The sequence below is a fragment of the Muscardinus avellanarius genome, assembly GCF_963383645.1.
Source record: "Muscardinus avellanarius genome assembly, chromosome: 13".
NCBI classification, from domain to species: domain Eukaryota; kingdom Metazoa; phylum Chordata; class Mammalia; order Rodentia; family Gliridae; genus Muscardinus; species Muscardinus avellanarius.
The window spans coordinates 74116755-74136553 of NC_137799.1; the positions used below are offsets into that span (position 1 = coordinate 74116755).

The 19799-nt window shown below is 48.5% G+C and overlaps 1 protein-coding gene across 1 annotated transcript in view; it reads right to left on the reverse strand.

The window, feature by feature from the left end:
• Positions 1-14541, reverse strand: part of APBA1 (amyloid beta precursor protein binding family A member 1) — a gene marked incomplete at both ends in the record, with an annotated part of 71477 nt that extends 56936 nt beyond the window's left edge. The window contains one exon of the mRNA XM_080708845.1: positions 13393-14541. Within this exon, the coding sequence (XP_080564971.1) occupies positions 13393-14541 (1149 nt within the window). The remainder of the gene's footprint in view (positions 1-13392) is intronic.
• Positions 14542-19799: the final 5258 nt, after the last annotated feature.

Sequence of the window (19799 nt, forward strand, 5' to 3'; positions counted from 1 at the left end):
CCATCACACAGGTTCTAAGCTACTGAAGCCATACTTTCCAAGACAAAGAAATGAACCAGTTAACCATTAACCAGTCACTAGTGTAAGGACAAACCATCTTATCCCTGATAAAGCTCATCTATAAATAAAGGTTATCTCCCCCACCCAGAACCAGCCATGCTCTATTTTTGAAACATATTATTAAACGGACAAATAAGGGAAATTTCATTCATTTTCCCTTTGTAAGCCTGTTCTTTCCTTGGTTAAAGTTAACTTTAACCCATTTTAAGAGATGCATACAATCAGCTGTAAAAACTCAATTCCTGCTAAGAATGGCCACAGTTACCATTTTCAACCAGCCTACTACCTGCCAGGCACTGCACAAGAGCACATTATACCCATCACCTCACTTACTGGCATTAATCCTCACTCATATTCAAGAGAACCACAGAGGCAAAATCTACAATAGAGCAAGGGAGGCTGCACTGGCTGGAACAGCTCACTTATCAGAGCCTGGAGAGCTGGGATGCGTGCTGCTGGAGAGAGCGGTGGGTTCACCTTCTAAGCACCCCTCCAAGTGACCAGCGGCCTCTACTCTGTCCAGACCACCTGGGAGAGCCACACGGCAGCAAAGCTGTACATTCCCTCCATCCTGGGTGGGGCCCACCCTCCCCACTCATTCCTACTCTGCCCATTTCCTCCTACTGTGGAGGGAAACACAGAGAACTGCTTCCAACCTGGCTAACAGGAGGAGGAGAGAGACCAGAGCCAAGCAGCAAATGTTGCTGTGAAGCCCAAGATGCACCTACCTCTTCTTCGTGACACTCAAACTGGTACATCCAAAAGTTCTCCATCTTTCCGGGGCTGTCTGAACGCCAGACCAGCTCGAGTACGTGCACTTGTGAGCCGAGGCTGACTCCTGACCTCAGCACCGGCCTGGTGGATTGTTTCCAGCAGTGTGAGGTGGCCCAGTCAAGGAGGCAGCTGGTAACAGGAGAAGTGACCCCCTCCCGGGGTGGCCAAAGCCCCTGCGTCACTGGTGGAGCATTGTCAGCTGATGCTCCAGAGAAGAGGCCAGCCTAACCCTCTTGCAGCGGCACCTACTATTTCTGGGGAAAATAAACTTGGCTCTGAGGTGCCACCAGAAACTTTCACACACCCAAAACTCTGCTACGTTTATAGAACCTGTGAAGAAGCATCCAGCTGAGGTGGAAGGAAGGGGTGGGAGTGGGGGAAGGCTCTCTGGGCCCCCTGTCAGAACGCACCTGGGTGTGTGGGGAGCTTGGAGAGTTCTGGCCAGCTAGCAGTGGGGCCTCTGGGGGCACAGGATGTTGAAGTGGACCCCCACCCATTTGCACATCTGCTGACTGCCTCTCACTATAATGCAAATAAGAGAGCTGCAGCAAGCCAGTCATACAAACTCAGAAAAGAGCTGCTCAGGGCCAGTGTGCTAGAATCAAACCAACAGATAACCCCAAAGTGGGTTCAAGGGCTGGACCATATCAGCTGGCACAGACAGGAGGATGGTAAAGACAAACCCAGGTAGAACAGAGCTGGAGGGAGCTCATGGGAACCGAGGCTGCAGGGAGGTGTTAAGGCAGAAGATGCTTAGGAGGTGTGCTCACTGCTGGCCAGGGGGCCACCGGAGCCTCTGCACCTCTATGGCGAGGGGGAAGAACAGGGATGTATGCTGTGCTCATCCTCACAAATGACTTCAGACTTCTCTCTCACCAAATGCTCTCATCCCTGCTGGCAGGTCCTCTGTGAGTCCCCCTGTTTAGTTAATGTGCTATGACAGGGCCAAATAGTAGAAAAAAGAGACACGAGGGATCTGAACCGATTCACAGCTGGAAAATCTGTCCGTGCTAATAGACAGTTTCCCGTGCTGTGGACAGCTCTGTGGGCCGAATGGGAAACGGGGTGACAGAGAGGGCGTCTCTGTGCGTTCCCCTCTCTCTCCTCATCGTTTCTGACCGCTCCCGGGAGCAGTCGTACAACCCGGGCCAATCTGATGCAATTCTTAAAGCTGTAAGATAGCACTCAAGAAAGAGAAGTCCTTTCCAAACAGTAAGCTTCACAGGAGGCATTCCTTCCTCGTTAATAGCACCAGGCATCTCTCAGAACACGCTTTTATTCTCGTTAATTATGTAAAGGCAAGAAAAATCTTTCCATGTTGGTTTTCAGTGTCTGGACGGAACACGCCCAGCCGTTTAACTCTCCCTAGCTCACAGCGAAACTGTTTTCCGCTATCAACCTTGAGAACTGCTTTGGATTCCTGAGCCAGGATGGAGCAGCGGAGTGATTAGAGTCTTCACTGCTGCGGTGGGAAGCTGGAAATGTTTTCAGTTATCAGCCAGAGAACGACCAGATGACACAGGGCTTAAGATCACCAGACTACAGTAAAACAAGAACAAAACTAAAACAAAATAAAAACACCGGCTAGGCCTTCTGGAATGCTATAGAAAGCACTGACACACAGCACCCTTTTAGCACAATGGAACTCAGAGCTCTGACCCTGGCTTGTTTTCCTTCTTTCTTCCCTTTAATGTTCACTCTGCACCTGAAACCTGCTTAATTATTCACCGCCACCTTCTCCATGCCGCATCAATAATGGATAACATCTGAGATGGAAACCGCCACAGCAGCAAGGAGGCTGGGACGGGAACATAAAGAAGAAGGTCCACAGGCCACACCGAGGGCCAGGCCGCGGGAGGGTGGCAGCCTCCAGGCTGGCTCCCCTGGCACCAACAATCTTCCTTGATTCTGTGCTGCCCAGCTTTTTCTGCATTTTGGTGGAGAAAGAAATCATAATATTTATACAACACACCAGTCTGGCCGGAGCCCAAGATGCGGCTGCTCAGAGTTGAAGGCCTAGGTCTCCTCCGTCCCCAGAGTTTAGGGCGACCATAGGCACAGGGGTTAAAAAGCTCTGCCTTAACTGTGAGTTTTTAGGGCAAATCCTTTGGAAAGAGGCAGCCCTTGAGAACCAAGCTGCAACCCTTGTACTTATGGGTGCTCCCGCAAGGCCACGCTTGCCCTCGGGCAGCACCTCCTCTTTCTACTTCTATGGCCCCCAGTGGGCCCAGCCTTCTCCAGGCAACCACCTGCCCCACCTGTACTGGGCCTCACACGCCTTGCCCTTTCCAGCTCCTGGCTCCCTTCTCTACTGGACACTCGGAGATCTGTAGACTTGACTACTGCCTGCCTGAGGACAGAACGTGCAGCCTGGGAGCTAGAGAGGGCTGGCAGGTCAGGGCTGGAAGTCAATCCAGAAGCTGCTCTGCCCTTAGGTTTTAAGCCCCGCAGATCTTCTGTTGAGCCCCTCGCGGCTGTATTCCTGGGGGTTTGCCCAAGAGGAGAAACTAAAAAACTATCCGTGGCATAGTGAATGACAAAAAATTCAATTTTTGTAAAGAGATAATAGTTACAAAGAGAGAATCAGGGTAGTTTTGTGGCCAGCCTGGATTTCTTATTCATGGTGGCCTGTATTGTAACGGGTGCTCGATTAAACCCAAAAGTGGTGATGGTGCTTTGCACCACTTATGGCTGAGAACACATTTCTTCCTCTGATTTCATCCATCTGTCTAAGGAGTGGCTTCCCATCCTTTTCTGAGGCCGGCTTGGCAGAATGCCCTGGAGCCCATGCTGCTGCCCCAGCAGCAGATCCTTTGGTTCTAAGGTTTCACTCCTGCATAAAGGTTATAGGATGTCTCCCACCCCCCTTTTCTAAACAGTTTGAACACAGTCTATATAAGGGTGCCTAGGGTCTGGTCCTCTTCAGGCCACAAATGCACACAGTGAGCTCTATCGTAAGACCATCCTTCTCTTCCCTAAGGGTAAATCGCATCCCAGCCAGGAATCGATCCACCTGGGGAAATCAGCCTCCAACAGAACACAGGTACACTTCCATTCTGTCTACTTGACTTCAGATCCCATTTCAATGCCATTATCTCTTGCTAATGAGATCCTGAAAAAATTCTGGCCAGCCAGACCCCTGTGAATGGTATGGATCTGTGAGAGGAAGCTTCTTAGCTCAGGAAACCTTAACAAGGAGTCCTTCGCAAAAACACACCCCTTAGGCAGCACAGCAATTCTTCTCACTTGCCCTTGTAAGCCTGACAACACAATGTAAGGTCAGCAGGATAAGATGCCGCTAATGAGTCTTAATGAATTAGCATGTGCTCTTGACCTTGGTCAATAGTCTCCTAGCAACAGTAAAAAGAAAAGAAAAATCTACATTGGTTACATGCTGAATTCAGGGCAGGGAGGGAGTGATATCAAGGAATTAGAGGCCTCCTCCACTCTCTTTACATCATCTTCCTTAAACTTAAAAAAAAAAGTGAGCACAAAAGTGCAAATGATGAGGAGAGGTGTTGACATCAGCCTGCATCCCCCAGGATTTTGACAATGCCTCTTTCTCTGCAAGAGAGTGGCTGGTTTCTGATTAAGAAATATTAGTGCTGAAATGATTTTCTGCCTCAAAACACTTTCCCACTGCTCTCTGGAAAGGGGAGCAGGATGCCAGTAAAAGGCAAACGCTGTCTGAAGAAAGTTGTGTGTGCCGTCGTTACTACTCATAGAGGTCAGACTTAATCAACCAGCCCAGCTCTGGACAAAAAGGCTGACCATATGCTGCTGTTCAAGGTGGAAGCCAGGATCCTGGGCCATCCTGAGCGCCTGACCAGGACAGGCAGCACCGTGCGGATGGAGTGCTAGGGATGGCAGAGGGGACCCCAGCCCAGAGGAGGTGAGGCAGGGGCACCAAGGCCCTTACCCCCAATTAATGCCAACAACTAATCCTGAATGGTAAGTGAGCCTCGACTTCCTTGGGCAACTAACACATCAAACTTGTGATTCTTGCTCCACATTCCCACAGAGGACTCAGCAGCTGCAAAATCACCGTCTCTCAGAATTACCCCAGAGAGAAATCTGATTAACTCGTTTTATTGATAAGGGAATCGAAACCTAAGCAGCAGACAGGTTTCCAACTCAAGGTACTTGCAGCAGGTGAGATGTAAGGCAAAAATTTTGTTCTGATTGGATGGGACACCGACTTTGCCCTCAAGAAGACTGACAGGGGGTTACAGAGCAGGCAGGTTGGTGCATGTGAGAAAAGTGGGAGACGAGATACTTAAGAATTGTTAAACTATCATCTATAGGTTAAGTTGGGGGTTTCCAATTTTGACTTGGCCTCAGGAAGACTCATGCCAAGATCCAACCCCCCAGAGATTCAGATCAGGAAGTTAGAATCCTACATGCTTGAGGAGTAAGACCTTGACTTCATGGGATGGGAATGTGAGCTGGACAGAGCAGGTCAGTGTGGGATGGAGTCCTGTCTGGAGAGGAGAAGTACCTCTGGTAAGTTTCACTTTGGAGATGATCCTGTTTATAAGAAAGTCACATTTCATAGTTTTGCAGTCATACATGGGCCTCAGGATTTATTTATCCATTTAATTTTTGGTGGTATTGGGGTTCCTGGAAGCCCTTCTACCTCCGGGCTATGCTCCCAGACCTATTTTGTACTTTTTATTTGGAAACAGGGTCTCTTAAGCCGGCGCGGCTGGCTTCAAACCTGCGCGATCCTCCTGTCTCCGCCTTCCAAGCGCGGGGATTATAAGCGTGCGCCACCACGCCCGGTGGGCCGCAGGATTTAAGTAGGTTACACATTGTAATAGTCTGGATGCAGAACATCCTCCTAAACCTCATAGGAACAAGGCAGCTGTGTTGGAGGAGGGGCATGGTTGCCAAAGAGGGATGCCTGGGTTTGTGGCCTTGGAGAGTAGATAATCCCTCCTCGCATTGCTCTCTCCCTCTCTGCCTCCTGCACTAGGCCCTGAGTTCTGCAGACTTTTCCCAGTCTGATACAGACTGGACTACTGAAATCTCCAGCACTCTTCCTCTAAGTTACGTGGCCAGAATTATTTGTGTGTGTGTGTGTGTGTGTGTGTGTGTGTGTGTGTGTGTGGTACCAGGGGTTGAACCCAGGGGGCATTCTACTTTGGAGTGACACCCACAGCCCTATTTTTTATTCTTTATTTTGAAACAGGGTCTCACTGAGTTGCAAAGGGCCTCACTAAGTAGCTGAGGCTGTCCGCAAACTGCAATCCTCCTGTCTCAGCCTCCCAAATCCTGGGATTACAAGCATGCACCACCATGCCCGGCTGTGGCCAGGTATTTTGGATTACAACAGTAAGAATGCTGGCTGAGACACAGTGGACCTCAGTGGCCCGTGATGCAGCTCTTCCTACACCTGGCCTTCCTTCTTGACACAGCCACTTATCATCAGGAATATCTCCAGTGTACAGTTGAAGAAGAGGTCACAATTTTTCTAAAGACTCCTGGGCAATTTCTTGAGCCCCCACTTATATACTAAGTGAGTATGTCAGACACTCAAGACTGTGGCCCTGCATGCTGAAAATCTAACTGGAAGTGATAAAATTCTCTCTGGCTAAATTGTCTATTTTCTTCCCTATTGCTTATTCTATCATTTCTGGGCACCGTTTCACATATATACTATCTGGTAGGACAATCCATTAAAAAGTTGAAAAAGATTCCTCTTGGGAGTGGGGTCAGGCAAAGAGAAAAAATTGGAGCCTGTGGGTTAAAAACAAATCAATCTTTCCCATCACTTCTTTTTTATTGCACGGAGCACAAAGTAATTGGACAGGTTGCATTCTCGTGTGCAGATCATCGGACAGGTTCTGGTCCGGTGATTCAGACATTGCAATGTCTGATGTCAGCAGGGGGATACTTGTCAGGCATCAGGGCTTGCCTGGCGCTGCACTGACAAGTGAAATGCTAAAGGTGAGTTAAGATAATTGGAGGTAAAGCTTCAAATCTGGGAGGAGAGCGGGAGGGCAAGGCATTTCTAGCTCCTTTTGTTCTTTTCATGATTGAAATGCATCATTTGCTCTTCAAAGGGGATTTCAAGGTCAAGCCCTTTCATTTTGAAGATGTAACAATAAGACTATTAGATCTTTAAAAAATTTGCCCCAGGGACCTCAGATCCTCAAAGCTCATAGAAAAATGGCTCATTTTAGTTGTTGCTATTGACAACTAAGTTCTGTGGTGTAGACTATTACACCCCATTGCCAGGGATATGACACTTTACTGTGAATCTTAAGTCACATGATAGGTTATTAGATGCATCTTGGTAAAAGAGGGCTTTCGAAAACATTTCATTCTTGAAGTAAAGGCCATTAACCCACATAATTACTGAAGCCTGTAAACAATCAATGCATCCATACCTGACCTCAGCTCCCACTGCAGTTAGTATATTTGCTGCCATACACGGATGCTTTGTGAGCTCCAAACTCTAAGCACATCGGCAAGTCCATCGCCTCTGAATACTTCAGGTGTTTTATTTTCAGGTGCACATCTGCTTATCAATGAGTGTTCTTCACCTGAAATAGCACAGCCTTCTCCTGGACCTATTTCAAATTCTTTATGTGTGTAATGTCAGCCAAGTGGAAATGTGTGCGCTTAACACAAATGCTGCACGAAATTAAAACACCTAGCACCCTCATTTTACCAGAACATAGTTAAAAAGCCATCCCGTTCCTGTACACCATGCACACAACATACAGAACAGTTTGCTCTTCTCTATATTTCCAAGAAAACACTAACTTGATTACTATCTTTGTATGGTGGGTGAGTGATCTCTGCTTAATGATCTCAACTCTTTCATCTTTTAAATTTAAGGCAAAGACGCTGGGTACATCTCCTTTGACTCCAGGAAACATCTTTCTCATTCCCCCTCCACTTATCTATGCTTTTACTACTTTCCATCTTTTTGCCTTAATTGTTCTACTGCCTTGAAGATTTCAATTTGGTCTTTTAACCTTTCCACTGATGTTTCCTAGCTTTTAAATTCTAAGTCTCTATTGCTACTTCTTTTTTTTATTTCAAAATTTTTCCTTTTAAAACATAAAAAAAGTGTTTTTCCAGGCATGGTGGCACACGCTTGTAATCTCAGCATTTGGGAGGCTGAGACTGGAGGATCACGGTTCACAGACAGGCCTCACCTACTTAGTGAGGCTCTCCGCAACTTAGTGAGACCAGGTTTCAAAATAAAAGATAAAAAATGATTGCTATGCTGGGCCTCTGCGGAGCTCTTCCCAACTCTTACTATCCATCACCTGGAGGACCCTTTGTACCATTCCTGTTTCTGATCCCTTACTTTCTGGATCTCACATCTCTTCTGGTTTATGCTTTTAATTGGAGATAACGATCTTCTACTGGTTTCCTGAAACAGCCTACACGGGAGGTGAATTCTGAGACCTGTATTTCAATTGGAGATAACAATCCTCTGCTGGTTTCCTGAGACAGCCTACATGGGAGGTGAATTCTGAGATCTTTTTTTCTTTCTTTCTTTCTTTCTTTCTTTCTTTCTTTCTTTCCTTTTTTTTTTGGGGGGGGGGTCTGGGGATGGAACCCAGGTGCATTCGACCTCCAAGCTACATCCCCTGCCCTATTTTCTATTCTTTATTTTGAAGCAGGGTCTCACTAAGTTGCAGAGGGCCCCACTAAGTAGCTGAGGTTGTCTGCGAACCATGACCCTCCTGTCTCACCTCCCTTTTACCTCTGAAAATATTGATTATAAAGGAAGGATTTCTTTTGTATTGAAGATTGAATCCAGGGTCATCCTACCTCCAAACTACACCCTCAGCCCCCTTTTAAAAAGTTTTTATTTTGAAACAAGGTCTCACTAAGTTGCTGAGACTGAGCTGGCCTTGAACCTATGTGTCTCCTGTCTCAACCTCCCAAGTCCTGGGTTCACAGGCATGTGCTACCATGGATTTTAAAGATTTCATAGTCCTTGCCTGCTCTGAGAACTGCCTTTGTTTCTCCAAATATGAGAAAGTTTGCTTTTTTAGGAATATTCTTCAAATATCTGGTGATCCTTTGCTGTCCATTAATCTTGAGAATGGGTCCCCCCAAGATTCACTGTGGGGTGACCAGGTGGGGACCTAGGAAGCCCAAACCTCAACCTCAATGTCTGCAGGCAGGACCTTCTCCTGAGCCTTTCAGTTTCCTCTGGGTGGGTGAGTTCTGAGCCATGCAACTAAGAATTCTAAGGCAATCTCACAGTCTCACTGCTACGCAGGCCCTGTGTTCCTCAAGCACCTGTCCCCACTTTCAGCTGCAGCTCTCCTCCCTAACTTCCTACTCCTCCTGTTCAGCTTTTCTTACAGAAGCCTCAGATCTTCTGCGGGGAGGAGGACCCCCTGCCTCCCGGGCTGACAAAGGCACCAGGAAGTTGAGCCTCTCCTATGACGACTTTCAAACAATCCTCCCGTTTTTTTTCAGCCATATCCCTATACTCCTGCCCCCTGAAGTATCTAGTGTCTCAGATTCCTGAGTCTTTCTAGGCAGTTACATCATCGATGTATTATTCAGGATTGACCAGCCTACACTATGGTAGTGAATCCCCTCCCCAAATTCCTATGGCTCAAAACAGCCAACGTTGCCTTCTCTCTCTCATGGCCATGTCCCCCACGGGTCAGCAGGGAGCCTGGTCACTGCGGCCCTTCAGGACTTCAGCCAGCCCCGTGCTGTGCCGCCATCTTGTGGTACCACCACGTGAATGCAAGGCTTCCTGGTCTGTCACCACTAGGGAAGGAAATATGGTCTTGGCTGTCCTCCCATGGAATCAACACACTTCTGCACTCTGTCCACTGACAGTTCCCTTTAGAAGTTTCTAGGGGATGAAGTAGTGCAATCTTCTATTTCTGAAAGAAGAGGAGAACCAGAAATACTAGGAGCATTAATGTGTCTAGCAGTCAGCTCCTCAAAACATTAATATTTTACTGTTCTTGTTTAAGGCCGGTTCCTCTCTGTATTTCTGATTTTTCTACTTTACCATGGTTTTAGTGTAGTTTTGGGAAGGAGCAGAGGGAGGCAACATCTTGGTCTGTAAAACACGGCACTCAGAGCAGCTCAAACCCTGCCAGACCCACAGTGTCCTGGCTAACACCAGCTGACTCCACCTGGGCTTTCCCCACTCTGAAGAATTCTGTCGCCTGAAGAGGATCAGGTGTTAGATGAATCACCTACTAGAAGCAAGGCACATACAAGTATTTTTTTTTCAGAAAACAATATTTTTCATTCAGCGCTAAACATCGGTAAATTCAGTAAGTTCTTGTGGCTGAGCAATCCTCTCTTCTCATTCTGTCTGACTCACCAGCAAACAAAGGCCAATCTGCTTCACATGTTAAGTGCGGAGGTTCACCAGCAATGAAAAGAAGTCTTAAAAGCTGACTTAACTAGTAGCAATTCTCTCTAGTGAGTGGTAACAAAAGGTGTTCACAATTTCCTCCTATTTGCTCCTTTGTGGTTTCTGATCCTACCATTTCGAGAATTCACTGCTTTTGTAATAGGAATTTCAGGGTTACTTCTCCAGGCCTGCTAACCATAATCACAGCAGGACAGTCCCTTTTGTTAAAATTGTGTATGGGTAATAAGGATTAAGCCTCAAGTCCACAGCCCAGATAATAGGTTTTCCCCCTTTAAGTCAGTGGTTCTCAACCTTTCATATGCTCAAGAATCTCAGGGAGAATTTATAAAACAAAACACCAGATCGCTAAGCACAGGTATTTAGGTTCACAAAAGAAGAGGCAGAACTTGCATTTTTAACAAGTATCCCCCAGAAAAACGCCAGACCGCACTGCTCTTAACATCTTTCCTGTTTTTTTTTTTTTTTTCAACAGCATGCATGGGATGAACAGTCAGTAAATGATTTTTTGATGCTGAGGTGGAATAATACCATCAAAGGAGTCGCAAATGAAGGTCTTTCCTATAAATATGGAGTGGCAGATGAAATGTAACCTGCAGGTTCAAATGGCTTAAAAATGACTTGGGGGATATTTTAAAGCACAGGCTTCTGGCTTTGCTTCCTATTAACTATTAATAACCCAGTAAGCCTACTCACGAATTTCTTAGGATCAAGCTGAATTTCTGACAGTATTGGTTCCTCAAGCATTATTCAATAGTCTATCGTTAATTCTATGACTGGAATCATGCAAGATGGTTAAGTTGCCCTCCCAGTTCAAATGAACAAAAGCTGTCCCTGGTGTATACACTGGCTGAGCGGGAGGCTCAGTATGAAGCTCCAGGAGCCATATGGTTAAGCAGGTCATTTCAAGGAGCTGGTGCAACCGAGGAGGCTGATGGGAGAGGCCAGCAACTGGACCAAATGCTCCTGCAGCTTCTTCCCTGATGGCTTTCCAAGTTTCTAAAAAGATATGCAACCAACCCCGCCTCTTGCCAGCTCCCTACATTTGAAAATCTGCTCCATTTCCACCTCATTTGCAAAATGCTTGCTGCAGTCCTTCCCAGCTGTGAGAAGGCTGGAAACAGCTGGAAGTCAAGGGGAATGTTCCATGTGAGTGCACCTGTTTTTAACCTGCTCAGAAGCCCAGGAAACAGGCGAGATGCAAGGCAGGTCTGAATTGACCCAGTGCTGCCCCCTGCTGGGGAGTATGTGGCTTTCTTCTCTGTTTCCAACCTTTCCTTGTAAAGTTCTAGAGACTTAATCAGCTGACAGCAAATGTTGACTGTTACTAAAACAGGTGAATGATACTGCTCTAACCTGCACAGCCCTTTATGTATCAGTAAAATGAACAAGCACCTTCCAATAATGGTTTCTCACTCCAAAAGCTATACTGAGAAACAGAATTAAATGAAATTGAATTTAACCCTTTGACCCTTCTCTTATTCCAAGCGCCACTTTTAAATGAAATTGCTTAAAAATTACTCAAGAGAATGAAAAGGAGAGCTGGAGCAGAAAGAATCTTAACAGCAAGGCAGAGGGGGCAAAGGTTAGTCTTCTTGATTTATTTTGAATAGGCTGTGACACCCAAGCTTGCCAGGTTATCATATTTCTTAGGTATTAAAAAATGGAAAATAAAACACCCGCAGGGCCAGAAATCACCTTGTGCTGCTCTTCACAAGAAAGCGCAATCTGGCTTTTAATTGAAAACATGGTCTCCTAAGAAGTGGGCAGGAAGCCCTAGAACCACTGGAAGTGAAAATGAGCCTTACTGAGACCCACAGCAGGGTAGATAGAGAGCAGGTGCAAAACCCTGCAGAAACCCCTGACAGGGCAGGACTCAGGGGATTTCCATGATTTCCTCCAATTAAGGGCACAATGCCTGTCCTAAACCTGTAAGGAATGGCTTTAAGGCAATGGCCCTGGATCCAGCAGCATCACCCGGGGCTTCTTAGTGATACTGCTGCACTTTACCTGAGCCCTGCCATCCTAGGAAACAGGGAAGGTTTAAAAATCCCCGACACTGGGCATTCTGCAAAATGACTCACTGCAAAGAAGCTCCCATGCCTATGGGACTACTATAAGATTCTCAGATGCCCCCGTTTATGCCTGGCAAGGCCTAAGACCCTCCAGATGCCCACTGCTGGCCAATGTGCTGATTAATCAGAACACAACCTCACTTTGGTTAAGTGTCTCTCCCTCCCTCAGGTGCCTCAACTGTGGCCAGCATAAGCCCCTCCCCGGAAGAGGCTGGTCTCTGGCTACAACTTTATTCTCTGATCCACCTTTTGTCAAGCCACCCTTCCCTTGTGCTTCCTCACGCCTTGTTCTTACTAGCCTTGGTTACTTCACCCCATAAAAGAAAATTCTTCTGCAGTATCTGAGTAGCCCCTGCAGATCTTATGATCAGAGATTCTCCTTCTCCTATTACAAGACCCCCTCCCCACCCCATGGAAAGCACTTGTTTCTCCTTTGCAATTATCCTTTCCAATAAAGTCTCTCCTTAGTGTGGCCTTGGTGTGTGTGTGTGTGTGTGTGTGTGTGTGTGTGTGTGTGTGTGTGTGTGTGGTGGTAGTGGGGATGGAACCCTTCTACCTCCGGGCTATACTCCCAGACCTATTTTATATTTTATTTGGAAACAGGGTCTCTTAAGCCAGCAGGCTGGCTTCGAACCTGCGTGATCCTCCTGTCTCCGCCTCCCAAGCCCGGGGATTACAAGCCTGCGCCACCATGCCCGGGGACTGGCCTTGGTTTTTACATGTCATTAGAAATAGAATTTCTAGGGTCCTACCCTAGACCTAAATTAGCAAGCAGGAGGTGTGAGAAGACCTGGGCCCAGGAATGTGGCTCTAAATCGCGGGTTCCCCAGCCCTCCAGGTAGCTGGGGGGCCCGCGATTTACAGTGATCCCACTGTGGGTCTGAAAGGGTGCAGCCAACACCTCAACTCCCTGGCTGGTGCTTCCCTGAGGGACCTTGTGGACACGCTGTTTCTGAGGCTTGCCATGGAAAGGTTGTGTGTGAGTGCTCCTGCGGGCCATGGGTCCCACAAAGTCGTTTCCCGGTATCTGTGGCAGGGCCACAGTGACCCCATCTCCCCACCCCGCCTTGTGGGGCTGACCAGCCTGAACCCGCACAGACTTACGTCTCCATCCACAGGCCTCTGGTCCTCACAGTCCCTGGTGGGGCTAATGTCCTGGCGCATCACCCAGATGGGCTCTTTGGGCTCGTCGGGAGTATAAGGCGAACGGATGGTCCTGGTTTTCACCTCCTCGATGGCCTCCTTGATGTCCTTGATGGCCAGCGAGATGGCATCCCTCTTCTCCTTGCTGTACCGCGGCTGCCCGGCCTCGCCGCCCGCAGGGCCCGCCGCCCGCTGCGCCTGCAGCCCCGGGCTGTCGGGGCGGCCGCCGGCGGGGCTGGGGGCGCGCTCCAGGTCCTGCTCGGCCTCGGGCATGTCCTCGGCCGCCTTGTCGAGGCTGTGCGAGCTCATGCTCTGCTTGACCTCGGCCACGATCTGGTCGATGTCCTCCTCCTGCTCGTAGCTGTCCATGCGCGGGTAGGGCGCGAACTCGGCCTCCTTCTCGGGGCTGTCGGACTCGCCGTCCGAGCGCTCGTCGTAGTGGTGCAGCCGCGCGCCCAGCGCCTCCTGGCGGTAGGCGGCCGCCGCGTCGCGCTCCTGCTCCAAGAGCCGCAGCCCCCCGCGCTCCAGCTCGGGCGCGTCCCCGATCTCCTCGTACACGTGCTCCTGCAGCCCGCCGTAGTCGGCGTACGGCTCGGCGTACGGCTCGTCCTCGCCGCGGTGGAAGAGCCGGTGCGTGTAGACGTAGCCCGAGTAGGCGGCGTTCATGGCCTCCTCGTGCTCCAGCGAGTGCAGGTGCAGGTGGCCGGGCAGCGCGCGGCGGTGCGCCGCCTCGGCGTGCTCGGCCTCCGCCTGCTCCGTGTACTCCTCGGCCTCGGGCCGGTACTGCACGGCGTACGCGCTCTCGTCCTCGCCGTCGGCGATCACGTCGCCCTCGGCGGTGTCGGTGTGGTTGTGGAAGCCGCTCTCCGTGCTGGCCGAGCGCGCCAGGCTCTCCCCGCGCTCCTCCTCCTCCTGCGGCCCGAGCTGCTGCTGCGCGCCCGGGGCCTCGACGGCGCGCCCGCCGGGCTGGCGGCCCGCGGGGGGCGGCCGCGGGGGCTGCGCCTCCGGCACCGCGGGGTGCTCCAGGTCGGCCTCCACCGACTCGTTCACCTCCCCGCCTGCCGCCTCGTCCGTCACCTCCACCTCCGCGGAGCCCTCCGACTGGTTCATGGTGGGCGTCGGTGCCGGCTGGGAGAGAGGCTGGGCCGGCTCACTGCCTTCTCATTTTGCTCCCCTGGCCTGGAAAAAGAAGGGAGAGGCTATTGGCGTCGTTCAAACTGTAGTTTTGAGCCCAGCACCCAGATAATCACAAAAGAGCTGCTATCGATCCCTTCTGGATCTGGGTCAATTAAAAAAAAAAAGGCAGATTTAAACTCAGTCCTAGGGCACCGTGGCTCGTTTTCTTCATAACACGCGCTGTAATTCGCAATTACACATCTACTTGTTTAATTGCTGGTTTTGCCCTCTCCCTTCCCCGCCATCTCAGACCGAGTCTCAAGAGGGGTTTGGTCTCCATCATGCACACGAGTCAGGTTCCATTTTTGATGTGTATGAATAAAGAGTCCTACCAAATTGAATGGGCCAATTGACACTTTCCATCTGCTGAAAGATAAATCTCTCCCAATTAAACTAGGGTCCTGGATACCTTGGAAGTCATCCTTTAAATAAAGTTTCAAGGAATACATATTCTTAAATCACTTTGAAGACGCGGCTATCAGTACAAGCCTCTCTGAGGGAGATTACCAACCACCAACGGGTCTGGTCCTGCTTCTGGCATTACTGGCTCTGTTACCTTGGGCAAGCTGCTTGGTTTCTGGACCTCAAGGATGAAGCTGAACTTTCTGAATGCAAGATATTAACAGCTATTACGCGGGGGGGGGGGGGGGGGGACGTGCCCTGGGTCTAAAATTCTAGGATGCTATAAATTGCCATTGGAGTTGGAGCTAGTTTTTAGAAAATATAGGTATTTCTTTTTATTTCATTCTAGAGAAGCTTGTAGATACATACGCTTGGGCTTAATCTTTATCAATTTTTCTTATCACAAAATAGCTTTATATCATAAACTATGCACAGTGCATATGGAAATAGACATACAAGTGTAAATAAAGAACAACAAAAACAGGATCTCTAGGTGTTTGAGACACTGTGGTCAAAGGTTTGAAAGACATGTGTGAATTTCTCCCTTTTGGAGAGTTTCTTACAAATGGGTCTATGGATTGAAGTGATATCCCCCCTCTTTCCCTCCCTCCCTCCCTCCCTCCCTCCCCCCCTCTCATAATTGGATTGAAGCCAGAGGCATTCTACCTCTGAATACACCCCAGCCCTTTGTTAATTTTTGCTTTTTGAACAGGGTCTTGCTAAGTTGCTGAGGGCCTCACTAAGCAGCTGAAGCTAGCCTTGAACCTGAGATCCCCCTGTCTCAGCCTCCCAAGTACTGGTATTACAAGTGTGCAGCACCATGCCTAGTTGGAAATAACCTCTTAAATGTAGCAGCAGACAGTTCCAGGAAAACCAGAGAGCTGATTGACTCCGATAGTGGTATTATTAGTGTTCAGAGGTATGGTTATCCCCCAAAAGCTCATGTACTAGGCAATGCAGCAATGTTTGGAGGTGAAATGATTGGATTATGGGCTCTCCATGTCAGTGGATTAACCCGTTTGCTGGGTTAATGATTGGGTGGATTTGTGGGGAGGTGGTGAGAGCTATAGGGAGGTCGGGCAGGAGGAGGTAGGTGTCTGGGGCTTGGCCTTGGGAACTCCACCTGCCCCTGCTCCTTCCTGTCTCCCTCTGCCTCCCTTCCTCCCGCCTCCCCTTCTCTTCTTGGCTTCGGCCAGCTGCCACACCCTCCCAGCATGCCTCTTCTCAGGCCCAGGGCAATGGCGTCAACTGACCATGGGCTGAGACTTCTGAAACCAAGAGCCCAAATAGGCCTTTTCCTCACAGGTGTTTTGGTGATGCTCTGCATAGTAGATACTCCAAACGCAAAAATTAATTATAAACACTAACTATTAAGCACGGACACTTATTAAGTACTTTTGTTAAGAACGATGCTAAGCGCGTTGGCACAGTGCTGCAGTAGGGAGGTGCAGGGATTTTGTGGCGAGGCAGTTCCCACCCCCTGGAGTTCCCACAGCGCTCCCATTCAGTGAGCCTCGGCTGAACAAGTCATGCTACCTTGCCTCCTTGCCAAACCTGGCCTCCTCGTGGATTTTCTATAAGGGCCAGTGGTACCACCGGCCATCTGTAGGATCACCACTGTCCCTCACCTCCTTCCCCAAACTGATGAGCCTGTAGCACCGCCTTAGTAACGAGCAGCTCTTCCTCCCCTGCCTTGGTCTGTCCTGCTGAACAGTGTTTCCTTTTACAGCTCATCCATTTCCCTACCAACCTAAAGACCTTTCCTTTATTTCTCCTTCGTTCCTTCCCGGGGCATTTTACCTCTGAGCCACACCCAGTCCTTTTTATCTTTTATTTTGAAACAATGTCTCACTAAGTTGCTGAGGCTGGCCTGGAGCCTGTGATCCTCCTGTCTTAGCCTCCCAGGTACTGTCATTACAGGCATGTGCCACTGTGCCCAGTCCTTCTTCTGATGTTTAAGGGCCCAAAGAATGCTAGCAATTCCACATTTTCCTACATTTGAATGTGTGGATCCTACTTGTCCTCGTGGACATGTACCAGGCATTGTGCTAGACAAAGGGGGTTCAAAGTTTCTTTTTAAATTGTGGTACAGGAAATATTGGACCCTCAAGATTTTCCAAACTACAGTCCTAGCCTTCAAAAGCAGATAGCATTAATAATTAAAGTGCAAAATAGAAGTGGGTTCAAGGCACAAAAGGAGCGTAGAGTTGAAACAATGGCAACGGCATCACTTCTTGAGTCAGATTAAGGGTCTGGATTATGGGTCTGGATTTCACGCACTCATCAGCATTCTTGAACCAAGGTCTAGGAGAGAAATGCCATCATCCAGCTGTGACCTCGGTGATGACCAAGGTGCCTCCGGAGGCTGGAGGAGGAACAGCTGGCCAAAGGGACACCCCCCCCCCCCCCCCCCGCCATCTACCTAAAGACTGGAGGACCTGGAAGACACGTAAGAGTGCCCTCTTCAGGGGCAGCTACACAGCACAAGGGGTGGGATGCTGCAGGTACCAGGGCCTCCTGGCTATCTGTGGGGAAGGAGGTGGCTTTCTGGGCCCTATTCTGGGGTGTTCTACAGCCTGGCTGGGAAGGAGGGAACTCCACTGCAGCACACCATTTAGAATGCACCATAGAGCATTACAGAACAGAGCGTTCCGGGATTCAGCAGTGGAATCCGGGGATCTTCTAGTGTTAGCTGAGGCTCAGGTTCACTTGAGGTTCTTAGAAGGGAATCTGTAAATTACTATCATTGATCTTTCCTTCAGTTGTTGATGAGAATTTCCAATAGACTGTTCCTTTTAACACATTACAGAAGTACTTTCAGAAGAAGGGTCTGACTGAAGACCAAATAGAAAGTAAAAAAGCAAGGAAAAGAATCATACCAGGTTGCTAACACAGTGGGCACTCTGTGTGCCTTGTCAGAAATGGGTGTTAATAATATAGGTATGGGGAAAACACATGAAGGTGTGGGAGGGAGGAGAAATGGGAAAAGAAGAACAAAGGCTGTACTAACCCTCCTCTCCCTTGAAAATACTATGATAAAAAATACTATTTATGTCAAAGTTTCTGTTTCTGCACATATTCAAGCTTTTATATTGGTGCTGTATTCTTTAGATGGTAGGCTGCCTGCTAGACTAATCTTTTATCTATACCTGCAGCAGAACTTGCCTTCTAGTACCTGTTTGACACAAGGTGGGTGGGGCCTTGTCTTTCTAAACAAGCTTGGTAAACTATATTTTTACAGGCACCTCCATGAACGTCATTAGTATTGCTTGTCTTTCCCCACTGGAGTTGGAAGTATACTCCCATACTTTGGGATTTCAGCCTGTCTTCATCCACACGCACATATATATATACTCCAGTTATATGATGTCTGCCACCAACCACTGGAGTGGCCTATGACCCTCAGACTATGGAGACATGTTACTGACCATAGCAAGGAATAGTTTCAGTGGCTAAACAGGATTATGCCCTTGATGCAGTATTTTCTCTTCTCTCTCCTCTTTCCTTTTCCCTGTCGCTCTTTTTCTCCCCCCCTCTTTTCTTCTCTCTCTCTCTCTCTCTCTCTCTCTCTCTCTCTCTCTCACACACACACACACACACACACACACACACACACAGAGCATAGGCTGGGAGATTAATGGTTCTCATTTTTTAAAAAAGATGAGAGAATAAGATTACCTATGTATTCTTGTCTATTTTCCCTGCCCTATAAATATGTTTTCCTTCCATGAGTGGATCAATTGTAAAATATCTACAAGGGAAATCCAAGGAACATCCAGAATCCCACCCGAATCACGATCTGTGTTCAACATCATGCAGATATGGATAGGAGTAATGTAAAAGACAAAAATAAAGAAGACTAGAGTTCACTAAAGCTTAATTTCCTTTGATTCATTTGGAAATTAAATTTCATAATAGTGGGAGCCAAAAGATGGATACCAAGCATAAATCTCCTTCCTGAAATTACTTCTAGTTTAGATAGGTTCACAAGGTTAGAAAAAACCCTGCAGACACAGAATATCTTGTCTTAACAAAGTGATTCTTTTGTTTGTTTCCCCTGAGATCCTTCTGCCTGAATTCGTGGACTGGGGCCTGGTAGAAGTGCTGGTGGTGATTTCAGAGTGGGGAGAGCACCTGAAGTGAAGGAGTGTTGCTGAGTGGCTGGACGTCAACTAAAGTGAGGGCTGTTGGACCTCGGGGCTGTGTCCTGGACCCTGTGCCACTGGGGTGAAGACACAAGGCTGCACATCTTCAGTTCCCCTCTCCAGAGCCACCCTGCACCCTCTGCTTGCTCTGTGCCTTGCAAAACTGGCCTCTTGGGTTTTTTTTTTTTTTTTCAGTACTGGAGATTGAACCCAAGGGCATTCTACCTCCGAGCTACACCTCTGGTCCTATTTTTTTATTCTTTATTTTCTAAACAGGATCATACTACGTTGTGGAAAGTCTCACTAAGTAGCTGAGGTTGGCTGCAAACCTATGATCCTCCTGTCTCAGCCTCCCAAGTACTGGGATCACAAGTGTGGGCCACCACGCCTGGCAAGACTGGCCTCTTTTGAAGGTATCAAGAGCCATCAGAGCCTCTGGGTTCTGTTTGGGTTTGGCCAATCTGATGTCTAGTGAGATATGGGCAAGAGGGAGGAGTCCAAGGTGGGGATAGTCTTCTCCCAGTTCTCGCTGTACAAGCTCACCCATGGCGAGCCACATCTCTATTCTGGAGTGCACAGGCATAATTTCACATGATGGCTCCCTACCCTCCCTTCAGGCTTATGGACCATCAGGGTGGTGGGTCC